Genomic DNA, 22,862 nt, shown 5'->3' on the forward strand with positions numbered 1-22,862 from the left:
AAGAAGAAGAAGAAGAAGAAGAAGAAGAAGAAGAAGAAGATAACCCATCTTGGGGGAGCAGCCCATTGAATACCCCATGATCTGTGGGTTCAGGCCAGAGGATATACCTCAAGTTTATTCTCTTATCCAAACATAAGCAAGTACAAACATAACCCATCGAGAGAAACGACGTCAGACCAAAAGCACTTTGCGGACTAAATACTTTTCACCAGTGCTGGCTGGTTGGTCTTTCTAAAGCAGCACAATGAAACATGAATCCTAAGATTGTGATGTACTTTGATTGAAGAAATTAATTTTAAGCACAGAATAAACACCATGAAAATACTGTGTCTCCCTGTCAAGAACACTATGACCTAAAATTGTGCAAGAAGACAAAGCTTTGCAATGATTTTTTTGCTGGGTGTGTTACATTTTCTGTTTTTCTTCAGTTAAAATATTTTAAAAATTCTGCTTAGTTTAATTTGCATTTCTACGTTGAACGCTGTTTCACGCAGGTTTGATTTCTTTCTAGAATCCCTGTGATATTTATTTGTTCAATTTATATCCTGCCCTGTCTTCCAAAGTGGCACATAATTTGTTTTGCGGAGGAATGATCCAAATCTAAGAGTGTTTTATGAAAAATCACAAAATTCATACAACAATAAAGATAGAGTGCTGTTGATGGGAATGGCATGTATGCAGCTTGTGGGTATTCCTTGATCAAGCTTTATTAATTTATTAAAATATTTCTATCCTGCCCTGTATAATTTGTTAAAATATTTCTATCCTGCCCTGTATAATTTATTAAAATATTTCTATCCTGCCCTGTCTAATATGACCCACCAAATGTTGGACTCCCAATTTCTACCATCCCTGACCCATGACTATTGGCCATGAGATCTGAAAATTAAACCCATCATTTCCAGGAGACCACAGCTTCCGATCTGTACATTATACATATTTAGCACACATATTTAGCGGTACAGCCTCTTTAATTCACTTAGGTCAGCAAAAAGCCTTTAGGGGATCTGCGACTGGATACTAAGCTGTTTCTAAGGACATACGCCTTAACCACTTGCTTTGTACAATGCCTTTGGTAATAGCAAAATGCATAATTGTATTATATGGGAAAAAACTCCACGTATTCATTATTAATACATTATAAATTAAAAACAGATCCAAACAGCATTTTGCTGAGAGCCGCTAAAGGATCAGGCATGCGCTAGATATGGCTTTTACTGTTAATGAAATTCAGAGGGCACTTATTTTAGCAGAATGCCATTTGTTCAGGATTAATGCAATGATCTTTGGTTTTAAGTGAATAAACATTACATACTGGACCAGCTGAATTCGGGATTTGGGAGTCCCAAACTAAATTTAAAGAAATGAACATGTTCTCTCTGCTCCACCCCACCCCCTTTTCAAAATGTGACATGAAGCACAAAAGTAGAAAGATAAATAAAATGGGCACAGAAAATAGAACATGGAAGCTTTATATTTTGGAACTGTGAGCAATAGTAACATGGTCAAAATCCCCAGTCAGCCCTATCCTATAAATGTTTACTCAGGTGTAAGTCCCACAGAGGTCCAGTGTGGTTTACTCTCAAGTAAGTGGACACAGGCTTGCAGCCTAAGCCATGTTTCCCTTCAACAAATCTTCTGACGGAGAAGATGGAAGGAAAGTGAAAGGCCTGCTTTTCTTTCAAGCTGATTCTTCCAGGCAGGAAATATTGGAGGAGAAACTTCTCAACTACAACGGCCATTTTCTACCCACTTTTTGGGGGGGAAGTCCCACTGAGAATTACTCCCAAGTAAAAGACGCTAAAAACATGAAGGAAAAATGGGTCACTGGGGGGGGATACCAACTTTTTTGTCATTCCTGTCAGGTTTTATGATTTATGGGGGGGGGGGGTTCGTAATAGAAAAATAAAATTTGTGTTTAAAAACAACTACATAGAAACCAGGTGCTTAATTGTCACAACTTTTCTCTTTGTGAGGAAAGAGGGAAGATTACCCTCCACACACACACCCCATGATGGTGCTTGCGCTTAATTTTTTTCCGAACAGAAGGGCGGGGGGACAAGAGCCTTCGTTTCACATTAATCTGAATTTGAGCCCCACTGAGTTAAATAGGATTAACTCCCATGTAACTGTGTACAGGATTGCAGCTTAGGGCGAAGTCCCCATTTTCTGTCCCTCCTCCTGTGTCGCCAAACGCCTCACGGCGTTTTCCCGCCTAAATGAGTCCTCATGCTGGAGGCAGTAGAAACACAGAGAAATAATAATCCGAGCAGTCATTGCTTGGAGACGGATCTTCAGGGTGCTTTTATGCACCCCCTTTTTTATTTTGGCTTCCACTTAGAAGTAATAAAATCCCTCTTTTTGCTGCCCCCCCCTCGGGTGGGCGAGGTGTTGATCGACCACAGCTAGCGGTGCCATCTTGCATTTCTGGCTATTGTTTTCTATGAAAGGTCATCACTTCCAGTCTTGGGGAGGACAGGGGTCAAGGGTCTGAAGGAACATAAAAGTTGGAAGTTTTTTTTGTAAGACCGACGTAAAGTCTGGCTGTTTCCAGAAAGGGCACCGCCGCCTCAGAGTACACACGGTTTCTAAAAGCCACAATTCCTGCACATCGCAACACCAGGATTACCTGTGCACTTCTATATATTTATCTCTAACCAACTCTGTTTGTATAAGTATGCTCAGAGACTATATAAATAACCAAGCAAACTCGAAATTATAATAGCACCTCAATTTTGAACCATCAGCATGTAGACTTTTGTGTACAAAAAGGGAAGGGATAGTTTAGTTCCAGAGTAATGCAATCTCAATTTCTATGCACCCAAATATGCAAAAAGAATCACATTACATGAAAAAAAAGATTAGTCCACAAACTAATATGGGGGGGGGGCATCTTCATGGTACATTTATATTACTCAGGAATTTATTTATTTTTTATATTACTCAGGAACTGTCACTATCAGAGGTGGGGGGGGGGGAATCATGCTCCAAATCTCTTAGCCTCATCTGCCAAGAAGTGATCACAATAAATTGCTATGATGCCTGAAAAGGTTATTTTTTTTGCAGGTTCCTCCTCACAATCTGTCCACTGAGTTTTGGGGTTTTTGAGGGGGATTGAGTTTCATTCTTGTTCTGTTCTTGCTTCAGAGGCTGCACCATTGCCCTTATAGAAGTAAAACATGGTGGAACTGAATTCCTCAATTCTGAGGCGGAGAAGGAGCTGGTTTAAATTGTCCCAGGTTCTGCAACAAGAGGCTTGCCACACGTCAGGAAAATTCCTGCCATGTCCTGGTTTTCGGGCATAAAAATGGCGCCGGGGGGTGGGGGCAATTTTGCCAAACTGGCAAAATGTCAGGGAAAACGCAGACGTTTTGCGGCCTTCTTTAAAAAAAAGCTCAATAACTTTGTGGGTGTTAGGAATTTTACTTTTTGAAATATGGCCACTCTATGCAACATGTAGCATTTGGTAACAAGAATCCATGAAAGCCCAGAGAACAGTGAAGATGTTACAACAAATGCCCCATGGCCAAATTCCCTTGTTCCTTTCTCCCTTATTTTTTTACCTCAGCACAGTAACATAACAATGTGGGTGTTCTAGGGTTGCCGTATTTCAAAAAGTAAAAACCTAAATGTTGTTGAGATTTTTTTTTAGTAGACAAATAGTGGTGCAACAACGTTATATTTCATTTTCAGACAAGCAGTTTACTTTTCAAATGTTATCAGAGGAACCAGAATTCGGGGTCAAATAATTTCACAGAAACCGCTTCTTAAAATGCTATCGGAATATTAATGCTTAATTAATGAATTAAATTCATTTATAACCAATGAGCTAGGTCAGGACTGAGGCAGTAGTCCTAAACACACTTACTAGGGAGTAAGCCCCGTTAAAAGAAAATGAAGCTTACTTCCAGTAACACACATAAGATTGTGATTCAAATCAGTTGCGCCTATGTGCCATTGCAATCGATGTGAAAAATTAGTCACCGCTAACTTGCCCGATTGAATTGATCAGGAACTAAGTGCAACACACTTACTCTGAATCAAACCCAGTATGGTTTCAATATGTCTTGCATTACGTTATTACAATACAAGGACATTTTATTTCATTGTAGAATGCATGCCTCAGTCAGTCAATGCAATTAAATGTTTTTTAATGTCTCTTTTTTAAAAGCAAAACAAAACTGCAGAGAGGAAGGATCAGAAGTTTGCAGTGACTGAAGAGTAATAGCACCGTTATTCCTGAACTCTTGATTTGTGTGAAAGGTTACGTATTTAGAACATTTTTATACTATTCTTCAACATTAGTGCCATGAAAGCTACTCTAGGATGTTCTGAAGCCAGCTAAAAAGTCCTCTTCCATTCCAGTACTGCACCCCTGATAGAGGAAGTATCTGAAATAGGACTTTCTGAGGGTATCTGAAACAGAGACCTTCTGTTAGTCTCAAAATGTGGGTTAGATTAGCATGGGAAGAAGCACTCTTTCCGGTTTCATAAGTAGGGGCACATGATGGAGTATGCAGGGAATGGCTAAAAGCGCTATCAGCCAGAAGGCCCATTTGAATTAAGCAAATATACTTGGGGCTGTTTTCAGAAAGTGGTTAACAGTGCCCATTGTGTGCTGGTGATGTTCTCAACCCACAGTGACCAAGAGCTATTAGCTACCATCTACATGGGGTATAGGGACATGGGTGGTGCTGTGGGTTAAACCACAGAGCCTAGGGCTTGCCGATCAGAAGGTCGGCGGTTTGAATCCCCGCGACGGGGTGAGCTCCCGTTGCTCGGTCCCTGCTCCTGCCAACCTAGCAGTTCAAAAGCACGTCAAAGTGCAAGTAGATAAATAGGTACCGCTCCGGCAGGAAGGTAAACAGTGTTTCCGTGCGCTGCTCTGGTTTGCCAGAAGCGGCTTAGTCATGCTGGCCACATGACAAGGAAGCTGTACGCTGGCTCCCTTGGCCAATAAAGCGAGATGAGCTCCGCAACCCCAGAGTGGGTCACGACTGGACCTAATGGTCAGGGGTCCCTTTACCTTTTACATGGGGTATGCAGTTCTAGCCCACTCCATGTTACTATAGTAGCTATACCGATCAGTAATGGGAAGACTCTCTTCCATTTTTATTGCAATATGGGAACTATGTGTGGCCTTCTCTGGTGGAATCCACACAAATATAAAAAATGTCATGGAAATGCTCAAAAAAAAAAAAAAGTTTTGAAAAACACATTGAATTTTGCGTAGCTCACTGACACCATCTAGTGTCACATTTGTATATTGCACTTTACAACACATTTAAAACGTTTTATTTGCAGCTGTGCCCTCTGTTTATTGCAAAAAACTATGGCTTTCTCCACATTAGAGAGTACTCTGGGATATCCCTCACTCCAAAGTTAAATTAAGATTTTCATGAATAGTGGTGGAACCACTCAGGGCTTTTTTTGGAGAAAAATAAGTGCCAGTACTCACCATGAAGTTGTTACAGTAAGGGCCACACTTTTTAACATCAAAAAAGATGTGCTGTTACTGCATACCCATTAGTGCCCCCCTAAAAAAACACCACTGGAACTACTGTATATTTCTGTTCTTAAAATGTAAAAAAGTAAACAGAGAAGTAAAGCCTACCATGCTGAATGACTGAAATACTGATCATTGCTTTTTTTCTTTTTTCAAGAAATGAATCATGCCTAGTGCTGTGACCCTAAGCAAATTTATGGGGAAATAAGTTTACTTTAAATGTGTGGCCTCTTATTCCAAGTAACTATGTTTAGTACTTTTCTTTAAAAGCTCTGTAATTATATTTTTCATCTTTTAGCACAAACCTATGGTAACTGAAGATCAAATGAAAATGATGTCATTGCTATTGTCTCATATGGAAAAATGATAAACATGAATAAGAGAGCACCATGTTACTCAAAATGCATTTTGTTAAATGTATGTTGCTAATGCTTAAAATACACAAATAGTTTGCATAATTTTAATTATAAGTTGGTTTAAATTTCAGAACCGGTCTCATCAAGTTTTGTTACTCAGAACTAAACATGGAAAGTTTACAAACACTTCTATCCATATCAGAAGAGATGGAAGAACCATGGCCAAAGAAACTCAAAACAGATAGTCAAGTGAGCTCAAATGAGCAGAGGCAGCTGCTAAAAAGTTTATGCTATGCAGATAAGAAATCACCAGACACACATCTAGGTTTTCTTGAAGGATCTTGGGATTTTAGTCAAAACGATTTGGAATTGCAAGAGAAAAACAGCACAAAAACCAGCTTAAGACAGTATCTATGTTTTAGACTTTGTATGAATGTCCGTTTGCATTCCAGATTGTTAGGAAATACACCATTCATAGAAAAATGGGCCCTTGAAAATGATTACTGTAGCAATTTAAAAGATTCTGGTTCTGAATTTAATGAAAATATTAATTCATTGGTCACAAAACCCAAGCCTTGGACCATTTTTGCTAAAGAAAAAGAAAAATCAATAGACAGTGGCAACATTTCAAAGGAGATTGTCTTACCATCAGTAAATATACTTTCTTACGATATCTTGGCAGAAAATATTGTTGCAAGACTAGAATATTTACTTACAGATGTGCCAGCATTTCAAACTAATGAAAATGGCACAGGTTGTCATCATGTACATGGAGAAAAAAACCATATTCCCAAACCAGTTGCAGATGGTGGAAGCATCAGTGACAAAATCCCACTGCTATGTTTGTTAGCTGGCAATTTTATGAAAGGAAGAAAATCAAACATTGGATTGTTCTTATATGAATATAAAAATGTTGTGGGTGAGGATGAAAATATTTTATTCCGCAAAAAGCAAACAAGTGCCTTGGCAAAGAATAACTTAAGAAGGAACAAAGTATATAAGCACATGTATATATCTTATTCAAGAAGCTGTGGAGTTGTAAATACCAAATTAGTAAAATGTGCTGCTTTTGAGTTATTTTTACATGATTGCAGCACTGCAGTTGAAAAGAATGCCTCAATATTCAGTCATTTTTTTCTGCTCAATACCCAACAAAGGGAAATATCCAATGGCACCAGTACCATGGAACACTTTGAATTTTCCAGATATACTCTAGAAGATGGTAGCTTTTCAGTAGTTGGTAATGAAAAAGAACAAATGGCAAGGCAACTTATAATATCTAACAAACACATTTTCCCAGAGAATGATTTTCACAGCTCTACTTTATTGGGGGGGAAGTTGTGTAGTCCTACAGTGCACAACCTGTCAGCAAACTTCAGACTATTTAACTATTTGATTTCAGCTCCACTCAAATTTCGGAAGTGCAGTATTCAACAATCAAATCTTCCAATGGTGAGTACAATGGAACCAAATATACAAAAGAGAACTGGAAAATTCTTCAATGAAAACAAATCTTTTCCTGCTAAAAAATTTAAAGCTTCTCATTTTATTCCAAGAGCACATAGCAAAACACAAACAAGCAAAAGCAAACGTGTCCCAGAATATATAAGAACTTGTAGCAGAGCAATGATGAACAAAACAAGGAATAGTAATTGTGAAGACTGTGGTTCTACTGAAATGAAAGTCAATTTTTATCCATTTGACACATATAAACAAATTTGCCTCAGTACTGATTCAGAGGAAATTTCATTTATAGGAAATGTGATCTTTAATGTTGAAAATAATAAAAAAGATAGCAAAGGATATTTTGTTCCTGATAAAAGAATAACTTGCAGTGGCTCTGATACATTGACTTCTAATTGTGTTCTCCCTCAGTTATATACAATTTGCAATCCTTTTTTGGAACAGAAAAGCAAAAGTAAAAATTCTAAGTATCCCAAAGATATAAACAACAATAGTCAAAGGCACATATGTGAAGACAACAACATGCACTTCCCTATTAATGGCCTTAATTCTGGAAATGTACTCAAATATAATGGTGACCAGTATTTTACTTCAACTGTTTCTTATGATATTTGCGTAGATCAAAATAGACCAGTGAGTGTCAAAACTCAGAGTTACAAGATTTCCCGGCATGGAAAAAGAAGAAAACTAAGTGGCTTTGTATTTGAAAATAATAATAGTGTTTTACCATACCCTGTTTGTAGTTCTAGAATCTCTAAGAACCTGAAACATCCTATAGTTAAAAAAGTAGAAAATCTGAATTTATTTAGTATTTTACTAAGCAGCACACATAATCCAGAGCTAACGTCTGTGAAACAAAATGCCAAAGATGTGGATAAGAAAGAAAATTCAACTTTTGAGCAGAGTTATGTAAGCAAAAGAAATCAACCTCAGAATATAACTACGCTATGTTTCAATTATGGATGTGGGGAAAGGGTTGGTTCTAAAGACACATTAACAATGACTTCATGCACAATGAAACAAGGCCATTTTGAAGATGCCATAGAAAAGCATTTATCTTCTGAAATTAAAAGCAGGCACGAGTTTGAACTGAAAAATCAATTTGATCTGGTACTGGAAGAGCTTTTCATGTTTAATGAAATTAGTAAGGAAAATGTGGAAAAAGAAATGTGGAAATGTGGGGACAGAATTTTTTTGGAGAAAGATCCCCTTGTATTTAATCATTCTGACAGCATACTAGATGAAGACTCCAGAAATATTTTTGAAAATAAAGCGAATGCGACCTTCACCACTACTGGTAGTACTGTGAATAGTACTATTATAAAGCATACAACCGGGATGAAGCCAACTAAGAATGAACAAAGTTTATTTAAGAACACAGTGATAAAAAGTCCTGGAGAGCAAGAAGTACCACATGACCACTGTCCTTCGAGTGTAACAGATGAAGAAATGTTCTATGCACCCTCTCAAGGTAGCTATATTATTATGCAGTATGATCACATAGTTGAATTGGCCTTCTGTTGCATGTGAATCAAGAGGAAAAGGATGTGTCAGACCTTTCTGAATGTGCTAATACAGATGACATTTTCAAAGTAACTAGTAGGACTGGTTTCAGGCTTGAGGGGCTTTGGTGGGACCCATTCTCTATTGGTCCAGGCCAACTTACCGGGCAGAAGTAACAGCTGGCAGCAGTGTCACGTGGCTGAAGGACACCATTTAAGATTTCAACAGTGTCACAGAATGACACTAAGGTTGCATTCCCATGCCGACTTACTTGGGAGTAATTCAGTAGTCCTTACTTTTGAGTAGATATGGTAAATATAGGGGAAGTATAGGCATCAGGAATAGACTGGGTCAGGGTACTGGTGACCGGGAAGCTGTCTGGGGGTTCAATGTGCTGTTTCTGGTCCTGATAATTGATTAAAGGCATCAAAAGGTTATCTGGCAGGGCATCATACTTTGCTGTGTAATGTGCAGTGTGCATTTGCTAGAGCAAAACACCAGTTCAACTTTAAAAAATAAATATAATACTAATTGTGAGTTTATTTTTTACATTTAAGAACATGGCGATTCTCCTTGTAAACAACCTTTCACTTGGAGCCCAGCATTTGTACCTCATACATTTATGGAAGAAAGAAGCTGTGATTTAAGAAATGAAAGAGGTAAATTATTCTGATTTTAGTTATTTACCATAGAAAAGTTGTTACCTTATATTTATTTTTCAATGTAAATCACAGCAAGTAGACATTTTGCAATATGGGATTGTTCGTCTTGTTTGTGTTCCAGGTTCAATGGTAGAAAATGAAGCATATTTTGCTCACCGAAATGACAAAAAAGGTATGAAATATATGGAGTGAATATAAAAATGGTTAATGTCTTCTCTATTTTGCTACATTTTGGTCAACTATATTTGCTCCTCCATTAGATATTTATTATAATATGAGCCAAAGTACAAACTTTTCAGGAGAAAAATTAGCCTAAATAATCAAGTAATCAGCGTTATTCATAATTGGGCAGCCCTGCCTGAGGGCTCCTCTGCCCAGATTCTGTTCCCTGATTGGCGATTTCAGCCTTTTGAAGTCTGCTTGCAGCCGTGGTTTGGATTCACACTGCATCTGCAAACAGAGAAAGCAGGTCTCTCTGACAACATCAATTGGTTGATTTGCACTGACAGTGAGCCCTCTTAGCTGCACTAGGCTAGGGAATTCCTTAGTGTCCCCAATCAAAATAGGACTTTCTGAAAGCAGAGATCAGCTGATCAGCTCCATCAGTGAACCCAGCTTGAATAGGAACAATTGGAGGTTAACTTTAAGCTCCCAATAGTTCCATTGTCGTCACAACATTGTAGTCACCAGGCAGAGGGCCTTCTCGGTAGTGGCACCCACCCTGTGGAATGCCCTCCCATCAGATGTCTAGGAAATAAACAACTACCTGACTTTTAGAAGACATCTGAAGGGAAGTTTTAAATGTTAGGTGTTTTATCGTGTTTTTAATATTCTGTTGGAAGCCTCCCAGAGAGGCTGGGGAAACTCAGCCAGATGGGTGGGGTATGTATATATGTATGTACAAACAAACAAACAAACAAACAATTATTATTATTATTATTATTATTATTATTATTATTATTCTGCCTCATACTGTGTGGGGCAGGTCAGTGTGGTCTTTTTTTTGGGGGGGAGGGCATTGCGTGCCAATCTGGGACCTGTGCCTCACCTAACTAGTACTGTGGGCCAGATAACAACCCTCTCCTGATGACAGCTCTCCTCTGTGTCATATTCCCATCTTCCATTCCTCTCCCCCCCCCTGTGGTTTTCTGCCCATGAAGCTAAAAGTGACTGTGGGATGGGGGATCTGGAGGAAAAATCAGAGAAGTGAGGGCTAAAATTCCATTTCCCTTTTCTATCTAAGGATGGGGGAAGGAATGCTTTTAAAATGAATTTATACATGGAATTTGGCAGATCTGACTTGATTGAGCATTGTGGTTGTTGGACCACCTCTTGAATGATTGCTTATGTCAGAGATGAATTGCTGCATGAATCTGTTTATGTACCGGCTACTTTAGGAAACTTGGACTGTATATGTATAATAATATTTTAGATATACTAATGCATATAGTATGTAAGAATTGTAATTATCACCACAATATTAATGTTGGAAATTACAATATCAGTATTTGATCTAGGTAAGAAGAAGAAGAAGAAGATTGTATTATTTCTCTTGGATACTGTACAATAGATGCCCATGATGCACACCAAAATATACATATATTTATTGTTGTGGTGGTATTCATAATTCTGCAGCCTTGATTTGGCTTGGACTAAGAAAAACTTCAAACTCTCATAATGAGAAACTATGGTGAGACAGGGGTACACATACAAAGTGCTTTCAGTTTTTATAATGCAGTTTCATATTTTTTTATACAGGAGATTTTTTATTGGATGGATTTGTAAGAGTACAGCCTCTTAAAACATGTCGTGGTCCTTTAAGAGTTGGATTATCAAAGAAAGCTAAGCCAAAACAACTTCATCCATATTTGAAATAGTTCAATATACCATGTTTTAAAAAGCACTTTTTGAACCAAAACCATTTACAGTTTTTAGTACATTATATACATGTTATAAATATTTTTTGATTTAAAAGGTTTTAATAATAAAAGTCCTGTACAATGATATACTAAGATATGAGTGCTTCATAATGTAGTTTTACAGCATTTATTTATATAAGGATTCTGTGAAATTTCTAAACTTTAATATTTAATATGATGCAAATTCATTGGATAAATGCATTGTCTTTGGTTAAGCTATTCTTGTTTCTTAAAGTACACTAACAAAATGTAGCAGCTTATAACATTTTATTAAATAATCAGCCATTTTTAATGATGTAGACCAGCTTTAATTCATTATAGAATACACTGGTCAATAATGATTTAAAGTCATATCATTCACACAAGGACTTCCTGTTGCACAACATAACTTTTTCTTTTATCCCCAAAGACCCCCATAATCTGCTCTGGAGGGTTGGGGAACTCCCAGAACAGGTTTTGGGGGTGCAGGGGAAGAGGAGAGGGGGGAGAAGCTTTGTTGCATAAGCAGACATCCTTGTGAGAATGAAGTGACTTCATTGGATAAGAACCCATAGCCTTCCTTATTTATTATATTCATATAATCTTCTTAAGAGAACTTGTGTCTTGATCAGAACAAACTAGGCTATATGCATGGCTACTGCATATTAGAATCTCTGCACAACTAAATAGTTGTTTGGAGCTACTACCTGTCACAGAGTTGAAAATGGAAGGGGAAAAGATTGTATTCACTTTTCCCACTTTTCATATTCTGGCAAATGTTTTAGCAGTGTATTCCCCATTTTATAAGAATTCTCATAAAGGTTGTTGCCTGCTCACCTTTGCGCATTCCATGAGCTATTATAATCCAAATAAACAGAATATCTCAATTTGGAATGACAGGGTGCTATAGAGTTGTTTTACTGCACATGCCATTAGTATAAGGATCACACATTTAGTTGCATATGTGGCTTAGCTTACAATTCATGAATATTCAAAGCCAATGACAAATAAAGATAATTGCTTCCTATTAACAATTAACATTCACATAATGGGCAACCCCATCCCCCTTCCCAGCTGCTGCCAATCTCAGAAACTTAATAGATAGTCTTTTCCCTGCCACAGCATGCCACCAAAGTTGTGTTAACAATTGTATTATCTGTGATAAAATCCTAAAGGCAATTGGACCAAAGTTAGTTGTGAATGAGTAACTTATTCCGTTGTTTTTAGTGAGGCAGTGCAATCCCATAAATATATATTCAGAAGTAAGTTGCATTAAACTAAAGGAGACTTACTTCTGAGTAGACATGAATAGGAGTGCACTATTAGGCACAGGTGACTTTAACTAGATGGGAACCAATAACTTCAAACCCAGTTCCAAAACAATCACATTGTTTGTCTCATTGAAACATAGGAGCTAAATAGTCTTTACCTTGCTTTGTGTTTAAGACCAGTTTACTGAGTGATTCCTAAACTCTGCGTCTCAGCTAGAGCATGTTATGTAACTTCCAACTGTTAGCACTGGAATTATGAAAAACGGTTGATTAATGGTGTCTATGGTCACATGTTTTCTGGAGTTATGGGTAATTCAAAGTAAACATATTTGTTATTAAGCCCTTTTATAAGCATTTTAGTAGCTACTGCACTAAGTTGATATTGAAATTTCCTATTTACGTAAGCACGTTATGTTGAAACTGAGCCTGCAATTGTTCATATTACCTAACTGTCTTTTTCAGTCAGATTGACTTATCTTTTAAATAAAACATTAGCAAAAACCAAAATAAAACACAACGGCAAAATATGGTAACACCAAATAAGACAGCTAATTAAGATCTGAGAGCGAAATAAAGGATTTTAACAATTTAAACCATTCTTTTCTATTTCTTCAGTGTTTTCAAATATCTGGGTACTTGTAATTTAACAAAGAGCAAGTCCTAAGCTATGTAACAGGACTGGAATGTAGAACTTTAATTGCAGATTGAATATCAATTTTAGATAAAGGAGAATTGGATTATGCAAAATTACACCAGCTGCATAAGACAAATTATGCAACGACAAGCTATTTTTGAATCTCTGGACCTTGGCAGGATGTTTCCTTTTGATTTCAACAATGGCATCTGAAACAGAAGAATATAGCATCTATTATATATTCTGTTCCTCATTAGATTTTATGCCAGTAAATTGTGGGTGTAAACTGCTGGCATCAGTAGGAAGAGGGACACAAGAGATATACATTATGCTCATTCACTTTGTGGAAATAAGGCTGAAGGTGGAGCTACACATTACACACAAACAGGTGGAGCACAAGCCCAACTGCATTTAGGGAAAAACAGCTTTGGAACAGGGTGGGGACAGCAGAAAGGGAGTATGTTTAATCTTTTCCTACAGACCACCTTGCCACAACAAAATCTTCCTTAAACAACTTCCTTTCTGGGTTCCAGGCATATATTTAATTCTTGCAAACTTACACCTGGTACTTTCATGGAGGGAGGAATACATTGGGGGCATTTTCATTGGAAAAGTGGCAGGAGAAAGGGCTAACCACCAGGGGTAGGCAAACTAAGGCCCGGGGGCCAGATGAGGCCCAATCACCTTCTCAATCCGGCCCATGGACGGTCTGGGAATCAGCGTGTTTTTACATGAGTAGCATGTGTCCTTTTATTTAAAATGCATCTCTGGGTTATTTGTGGGGCATAGGAATTCATTCATCCCCCCCCCATATAGTCTGGCCCACCACATGGTCTGAGGGACGGTGGACCGGCCCCCTGCTGAAAAAGTTTGCTGACCCCTGGCTAACCACCCTCAGCTGCATTTTAGCTCCAAATCGGCTTGTTATGAGGTTGTTTTTCCTACACGAAACAGCCACTGACGTTGCACCATGTTGCTCCTCTCTGAATGCTAGGTAGTAAGTTTCTGTTTTGTGAACCATTTTTTAAAAAACCTCAACATAATAATTACAAAACACCATTCACATTTTGTGAGTAACGATGGGAGGTTTCCCCCGTTCCAACGAAAAGGTCCATCAATCTGGATTCATTTCCCAGGCATCTGCTAGAGATCCAAAAGTAATCAGATTTAAAATTGGATCAGTTCTGACTGATCTTGACCACTAAACCTGACTGTATTCCTCATTAAATCCACTGGGAATATGACACAGTCAGGAAGCTTCCCTATCACCGACTCGTACATTTTGAACCCTCCTCTGCCCTGATCCCTCCTCGCTGCCTCACTTTCCAAATGTACTGAACTCAAGGGACATCAGGGAGAGCTTGGAGGAAGCATACGACTTCAGCCAGAACACGCACAGCAACATTCAGGAGGGAGGAAGAACAGAAGAAGAGCTTTACTGGATCCGGAAAAAGGCCCATCTAGGCCAGGATCCCATTGAGCCAGATGTCAATGGGAAGTCTACATGCAGGACCAGAGCACAACAGCATTTCTCCCTCTTGCAGTTTCCAGCAACGGGCAATGAAAGGCATATTGCCTTTGATGATGGAGGTAGAGCATAGTCACTGTGGCTAGCAGGCATCAATAGCCTCATATTCCATGATTTTTTCTGATTCTCTTTTAAAACCATTGGTCATGACTACATATTGTGGGATATATCTTATTGGAAATGGAGCATTTGGCAGGTTTGTTCTGGGCCAGAGACTTTCAGATTCTGTTCTAGCTTAGGGAGAAGAAAATACAGCCCCCCCCCCCAGGTTTTGGTTCAATGTGGCTCCCTAATTATTATGATAAATACATCTGAAGATTTCATCCTAGTTTTAGATGAAAGAGTGCATTTGTAGCATAGCCATACATAAATTAAAATGAATGATGCTTATATTAAACATTCTCAATGTTGGATGGGTAGTTACATTAAATATTCATATATAATAATTCTGTACATTTCCTTATCTCATATAAAGAAATATATGAATGAGAATTTAAAATCCTTCTGTGGTATTATGTATACTTACACACACACAACATTTTCACCAATATTTTTTTAATGGGACTGCTTAAAATTTATGAGTTATCGAGTTATGCGATTTCGATAGCTAGCAGCAGTAATTCTGGATTCATTTTGTATGAATGATAGTAATTAATAAATTGTTGCAAATTTTTCATAAGAGAGTGATAAAAATGCAGCTTTAAGATTTAACAAGCAATAAATTGTAACAAATGTCTGCAAAGAGAAATGGGACTGGAATAGATAATGGATCCACTTGAGCTCCTGCTAGGCCAGAAAATGTTACCAAGAAAATCTGTCCATGTAATTGCAGGAAGGAGGCAAATAATAAAGATCAGGGTTAGTTACTAAGATTAAATAATCCTAGCCCATGTGTTTGTAAAGCCAAGCTCTAGAAGAAACTGCAAAACTGCAGAAGAAACTGCAAAAATTGCAGGAGAGCTTTTTGGATAAAGAGCAAGATCATAGATGGAAGCAAATCATTCCATTATCTGCCCCTGTAACTGTGTCAAGTGAAAAAATTGTATTAACTTTCTTAGCTATTTGGAAAGGGGGAGGGCTCTTTAAAGGGCTATAGTGAGTAAAACTAAAAAAAAAAGTTGTGAAATAAGAAACTTTCTGGTCTATCACTCTATATTAAAGGAGTTTAGTAAAATAGCCTTTCAATGAGTTTCCAAATTAAAATTAAAAAGTGATGTAAGTGATTTCCCCACTGCAACAAAATAAATCAAAGCAATTGCAAGGCTATGCTGGTATTTGTAGACCTTTGTTTCTACGATGGGGTTTAGAGCCTTAAATGTAAGTTATATGTCTCAAGGACTGTTGTTGGCAAGTTCTCCAGATGATATTTTCCAAACTAACCCATTGTAACAGTGGATGCCATATTTGGACACTTAGACCACCTCATGTGTTTTCATGCCCTGTATCTCGGATCAAACTGAATTTCAAACTACTGTACCTTATTTCCTTGTGGAAACATTCTAGAATGGTGTCTCTTTTGGATGTGCCTTTACAGTACCATGTTTGATCAAGTAATTATGCATGCTGGAGATCATTCAAGCTTCCAGATCAGATCTTAAGTCCTTTCCTTAACGGTGGTGATATTGATTATAGGGCACTTCCCAGAAACATGACAAGCTACCAAAAGCAACAGCATAGGGCAAACATTTCCAGCTGCTGCTATGTAGCTCCATCATACCGTGTTTGCATTTCTGTTCCCACACTAAACATTTTATCACCGCTGCCAAGGGATGCTCACAATAACTATGCATGCCGTTAAATTAATTTTCTGATAGAGGGAGGCTTGTTAATATTCATTCACTGGATTTTTACAAAGGTCAGCATTAAAATAATGTGTCAGGATGGCTGAACAACATAATTTACAAGACGTCACATTTTCATATGAAGAAGGCAGAAGGAAGCTTTTTCAGATAAGGGCAGAAATAGATTATCAGAAAGCAGGAGAGTTGTTGTTCCTGATAGAAGACTAGAAGCCAAACTGGAAGAAAAAGAAAGAAAGGAAATCTGTGCCAGTGAAGGGAACTCACTAAATAAGGCCATTGGCTTTAATATACCTGCTGAAATGCAGGTAATGAATACAGGCTAAGAGTTGCTGGGGAGTGCTTGAATGCTGACCTGAAAAGTGATTAATCTTCTACCCTGGAAACTTATTTTTCAGTACTGTAGTGCACATTCTTATTAAGCAGTGAAAGTTTTGTACTACCTTTTGTGTCTGACCTTGTAATGTATCACTGAGGTCAAACAAATTCATTCACTAAAGCAGATTCTAGAGTAGGCCTTTGGTCACCTTTGCAAGGGAACGCTTTCTGATTTCCAGCTCTTACGGCAGATGCTTCAAGGCCTCATTAATGCTCTCTGCACCGAAGCCTTTCCAACTGAAATCTGACTCACTGATCAAACCCTGTGCGTGCTGCAAGTCTAGTTGTTTTAAACAACAAAAGTTGAAATGTTTTAATGCCTTCCTTAGGACCATAGAATTGCAAGGGTCATCTAGTCCAATGCAGGAACCACAGCCAAAGCATCCATGACAGATGGCCCCTTGACCTCTGCTGAAAAACCTCCAAGTAAGGAGAGTCCACAAGCCCCATGGTTAGAACTCAGCCTGTGCTATGTGGTATGTTCACAACAAGTGTCAAAATAGTGAGTTTTCTACCTGCATTATATCAACTGCTCAAATGAAACAACAGCAGTCCTCGCACTGTGCTTGTGACCATTACAGGGCGAGTTTCTTCATTCACACCAGTGGCAGCCCAATGTCATGTTTGTCAGGGAGTCCACTACAGTGGTACCTCGGGTTACGCACTTAATTCGTTCGGGAGGTCCGTATTTAACCTGAAACTGTTCTTTCTTTCTTTTTTTTTAAAAAAAAATTATTACTTTTAAACCTTACAAAAAGAAGAAAAGCAAAAAAAGAAAAAAGAAGAAAAAACATACAGTACAATATATAAACAATACACAACACAACAGTAACACATTAAACAAAACAAAAGCAAAAACAGTTCAAAAAACACACATCATACCATCTCAATATCCTCTCTTTCATTTCCTTGTTTCATCAACCTCTTCTCACCTCCCTTTTTGTATTCCATTTCTATTAATTATTTCAGCAAATCCTTTCCATCTTTCTCTATTTTCTGTCATATAGTTATCTTAACATATTTTAACCTTATTTTCCATTAAAACTATAATTACTTATTTTTGCTTAATTCCGTAAAACATTTCTACTAAAGGCATTTAATTTCCTTCCAACATTTTTCTAACACTCGTTAATTTTACATTATTTCCATATATAAATTTTAAACTTTTTCCAATATTCTTCCACCGTCTCTTCTCCCTGGTCTCGGATTCTGCCAGTCCTTTCCGTCAATTCCATATCAACCTGGTGAGCCTGGTCCGAGGCTCTTAACTCTTTTCCAAGTCCCTTCTGCGAGTCTTCTTCATGTTTATACATGCACTTTACTTTGTCTTCTCCTGATCTTGTTCTTGTTTTCCTACCTTTGATGCTGAAAGGTAAATCAGCCAAATCTCCATAGTTAAAAGTAAAATTCCCAAGATATTTCCAGTAGTATTTCAAAGTTCCTCCAAGTCTGGCAGTCCCCACAACTCCAGTCTCCTCCTGACCCAAGTCCAGGTCCCAAAGGTCAATAAATCCCTGCATGAAGGGATCTATCCAACTTTCCTTCTCCAGTCCAAGCGGGGCTCCAATCCTCACAGTCTGGCTTTCTCTAAATTAAGTCGTAACAGGCATCAACTTATAGTCATCAAATTCAATATGCGAGGCTGGGGCTCTAACAACTTTCTCCCCCGCCTTCTCCTCAATTTGCCATGTCAAAGTAGATCTCTGTATCGATTCCTGAGTAGTTTCTGTATTAATATTCACTTTTTGTCCCAAGTTGGTCACTTTTTGTTCCAAGTTATCAATTTTTATAATCATCACATCCGTCTTCCTATGGAGCTGTTCCAGTGAGTCATTAATCTTACATAATGCAACCACTAAGGCTTCTTCTGTCAACATTCTTAACAGTCCAATGTCAATCCCAGATTCTCACGGTCTTGTTTTACAGCTGGAAATTCCCCCAGCTCCGCTCATGTAACAATTTCAAAGGCTTCCTCTAGGGGGAAACAATTTCTATTTGTATCAATCCTTTTAAGCACAGTTCCAACAATAAAGTTAGTTTCAATTTTTCAATTACATTTACTCCTTTTTAAACGCAGAAGGAGACAATGGAAACAATGCATTTCTCTTCTTTAACTTACTGTCAACAAACGATCTATTCACAGTCAATGAGCATATCCAAAACTTCAGTCTTACTAGCAGCCCATTTCCAGGTTCAGAGCGGTGGTAATTTGACTTTCTTCACTCTCTCCTGCAGCCTTACGAGGTCTAAAAATTCCCCCCTCTCCTCCTGCTTCCAAGGGGGGGTTGATGATTTTAGCCGATGGAAGTTTAATCCTTTATGAAAAGTTTTCCAAGACTTTAGCTTGCAGCCTTTTTTGCTTCAGTCTATTTACAAAAGGGGAAGGCGGACTTCCTGTTTGAAACCTCCCCGTTTCGGTACCAAATTAAGACGTTTAAAAATCCAATTTTCCGTTCTACTCACGGGTAGTTGTTTTAAAATCAAATTGTCCACAGGAAAAAGTCAGCGCTCTCCGGCAACAGCGATGCGGCTTCACTCCGTGAAAGAAGCAGTCAATTCGAAGCACCGCGCCACTCACCCCACGTCGCTCCGGATCCCTGAAACCGGGTTTCCCCGCGAGTAGGGGAGGCGCAAAAGGTGCCAGCCAAATCCCACGTTCACAGGCTTCTCCCGCCTGTGATTTTTGGTGGGTCCCCACCTTCGCCGTGGCGGCCAGACCCTAATTTCCACAAAGCGAATTCCTCCCAATCAGAGGAATTCAGCCATTACCGGAGGCGCTAACCCGGAAGTCAACTTGAAACTGTTTTTAACCTGAAGCACCACTTTAGCTAATTAGGCCTCCTGCTGCCGCCGCGCTGCCAGAGCCCAATTTCTGTTCTTATCCTGAAGCAAAGTTCTTAAACTGAAGCACTACTTCTAGTTTAGCGGAGTGTGTAATCTGAAGCATATGTAACCTGAAGCATATGTAACCCGAGGTACCACTGTATTTGATCTGTGCCTGTTCAAGCTGTAACTGCTGCTATACATTGCACAGAAAGGCTGTTTTTTTTAAAAAAGGTGTGCATTTAAACTAACTGTGCACATGCCCTGATGGTACTTAGCTAGCATGAAATCAGAGCTTTTTTCAGCCAGAACTTGCTTAAAAAACTCAGTTTTTAAGAGCACCTCTCAGGCGAGTGCCATTGCCATTCTAAAAGAACGAGGGAAGTGTTCATGGTGAGTTCCAGCACCGTTTTTTCTAGAAAAACAGCACTGCATAAAAGAATCAACAAATTAGATAAGTGGCGATGAACAAAACGGAACACCTACTTGCAATAAAAGGGGAGGACTAAACCACCTCCTCAAAAACAAATTCTAATGCAAGCAGAGGAGAAATAACAGCTAAGTAATACTCAACTGAGGACAAGCCCTGAGTGAATATTGGCCTCCTAGCTACTACAATTTCAATGGGAACATTTTATAAGTGGCAGGCAGAAAATATACTGGAAAATTATCTTCAGTTTCCTGCTTCTCATTTAGATCTCCATCAAGCAACAATATAAAATTGGAAGATCTACCTTGCCACTGTTTCCCACCTTTCTAACTACATAGCAACAGACTTTTAATGTTCCAATAGAAAAGAATGAGAATAGGTTACAATGCTACATGGCATGGAAATATTTAGATGACTACAAACAGTGTATTTCTCTAAAATTGTACTAACATACATTGTTATTGGGGGGACACAGGTGGGTTAAACCACAGAGCCTAGGACTTGCCGATCTGAAGGTCGGCAGTTTGAATCCCCACGACAGGGTGAGCTCCCGTTGCTCGGTCCCTGCTTCTGCCAACCTAGCAGTTCGAAAGCACACTAGTGCAAGTAGATAAATAGGTACCACTCCAGTGGGAAGGTAAATGGCGTTTCCGTGCGCTGCTCTGGTTTGCCAGAGGCAGCTTAGTCATGCTGGCCATGTGACCCGGAAGCTGTACGCCGGCTCCCTCGGCCAATAAAGCAAGATGAGCACCGCAACCCCAGAGTCAGTCACGACTGGACCTAATGGTAAGGGGTCCCATTACCTTTACTTTACATTGTTATTATTAATTTTTTAAATTTGCATACCATAGACCTCGGAATGGTTCTCAACACAAGAATAAAAAAAAAGACAAAATGCATAATAAAAACAAGAACAAACCAACAACCCATTCACGCAACACATTTAAAAGGGCATCAGATGTCAATCAGCCCAAGGCCCAGTTGAAGACGAACTTTTTCTTCTGGCACCTAAAGAAGTATAATGAAGGTGCCAGCTGAAGCTGCTTAGGGAGAGCATTCCACAAATGGGGAGCCATTACAGAAAAGTCCCATTCTTGTGCTGCCACCATTCAGATCTCTTGTGGAGGAGGCAGATGAAAAAGGGCCTCAGATGATGATCGGATCATATGGAGAGAGGTGGTCCTGGTTAAAAAGGAATGTTTCCCCAAATTTACAGAAGCTGTCCCAGTTTCTGATTTGATCCTGGAATGTCCTGTTCTTTAGGACCTCCCTATTTTAAATGTTCCCTAAGACTGTCATGGGGCATTACCAGCACAGAATGCAGATGCTGATGAGAAAGTCTACTTATATCTCCATCCACTTTCTCTCTCACTCCCTGAATGATCAAACCAAAGGAGATCGCTATGCCTCTAGAGCCCTAGTGACCAAGGAGCCAGCAGAGGGAGGTGTCACAATGAAGGGCGTGTCACAAGGACCTCCGCAACCTAGCAACCACCAGCACTCAACTGACACTACTAAGTTTCTTTATATGGCTTTTAATCCATGTTCAGCCCCAACACATTTTAAAAGGATATAGGATGAAAATCAGATCACCCAAAGGCCTGGTTAAAAAGGAATGCTTTTGCCTGGCATCTAAAGGTGTATAATGAAGGCGCCAGGCAAACTTTCCTGGGGAGAGCATTCAACAGATGGGGAGTCACTGCAGAGAAGGCCCGTCAAAAGGTGAGAAATGGGGCTCACCGTACTCTCCTGATCTACATCCCTAAACTGGTTTGAACATTCACGACTCAAAGCTCAAGATGGATTCACTTTCCTAGGCGATAATTATGGGTATCCTGTGAAGAGAGTGCTTGAATACTGTAGCCAGAATAGCATCCTCTGGATATTATAAGACAATTCTCATCATCTCATTGAAAGAGATGGGTTTGCTTAGTGTGGAGAAGGGACATTTAAAAGGGAAACATCAAATACCACATACTAATAATACTACAAAAGAAACATCAGCATGCTGCAGGGTTTTGTACCTTGGCTGTCCTTTGAAAGATGGGCCCTGGGAGGCAGGAAGGGGAGGAAGACAATGCAAGATATCACCCTCTCCATAGGGCATGCTTAATGCTCCCATGGCGAGTTATCAAGCGACTCTTGTGTCACTAGCCCAAAAAGAACACTCTTTTACAAGGTGTGATATCTCATTACCGTATTGCGCCCGGTGCGGCCGGCACCCCTGGCACCCCCCACGCTACGCCACTGCCTCCCGCAAAAGCAGGAAGAAGGTCTTGGAGTAGCGCACAGACTGCGTGCAGCCTGTCCGGTGCTCCCAGAGCTGCGGGGGTGGTGGTGTGTGTGTGTCATATTTTTTCCTTGATTTCCCCCCCTGAAAACTAGGTGCATCCTATGGGTCGGTGTGCCCTATAGGGCAAAAAGTACGGTAGTTTTCCTTTTCTAATGTGTAAGCAGAATCCACACTCACTTCCCTTCACTGTTACAAAACAGTGGGTGGAGTCATAAAGATGCCCAGAAGGGCTGGATGAAGCATTTAAATTATTCCTGATCTTAATCTTTTAAATGTTCCCTAAGACTGTCAGGGAGCATTATCAGCACAGAATACAG

The 22,862-nt window shown here is 39.2% G+C and overlaps 1 protein-coding gene across 10 annotated transcripts; it reads left to right on the forward strand.

Moving 5' to 3' along the window:
• Positions 1-278: 278 nt before the first annotated feature.
• RAD51AP2 (RAD51 associated protein 2) lies at positions 279-13,253 on the forward strand. 10 transcript variants are annotated; one of them, XM_082215494.1, is made up of 6 exons: positions 279-400; positions 4,172-4,412; positions 5,994-8,797; positions 9,387-9,488; positions 9,613-9,663; positions 11,250-13,253. In XM_082215494.1, the coding sequence occupies exons 3-6, from the start codon at positions 6,031-6,033 to the stop codon at positions 11,366-11,368; spliced, it is 3,039 nt and encodes a 1,012-aa protein (XP_082071620.1). In that variant the 5' UTR covers positions 279-400; positions 4,172-4,412; positions 5,994-6,030; the 3' UTR covers positions 11,369-13,253. The 10 variants fall into 10 exon arrangements, with proteins under 10 accessions (XP_082071620.1, XP_082071621.1, XP_082071613.1 ...); XM_082215495.1 differs by lacking the exon at positions 279-400 and adding an exon at positions 966-1,075; XM_082215487.1 differs by lacking the exon at positions 279-400 and adding an exon at positions 1,165-1,486.
• Positions 13,254-22,862: the final 9,609 nt, after the last annotated feature.

Source organism: Podarcis vaucheri (assembly GCF_965113315.1).
Source record: "Podarcis vaucheri genome assembly, chromosome: 3".
NCBI classification, from domain to species: Eukaryota; Metazoa; Chordata; class Lepidosauria; order Squamata; family Lacertidae; genus Podarcis; species Podarcis vaucheri.

What these genes read in the sequence shown, in the direction of transcription:
- RAD51AP2 (XM_082215494.1), top strand. Translation starts at nt 6,031, where the DNA reads ATGGAAAGTTTACAAACACTTCTATCCATATCAGAAGAGATGGAAGAA. An exon ending in GTTCTATGCACCCTCTCAAG is followed by an intron (nt 8,798 to 9,386) that starts GTAGCTATATTA and finishes TTTACATTTAAG; the next exon opens with AACATGGCGATTCTCCTTGT. An exon ending in TGATTTAAGAAATGAAAGAG is followed by an intron (nt 9,489 to 9,612) that starts GTAAATTATTCT and finishes TTTGTGTTCCAG; the next exon opens with GTTCAATGGTAGAAAATGAA.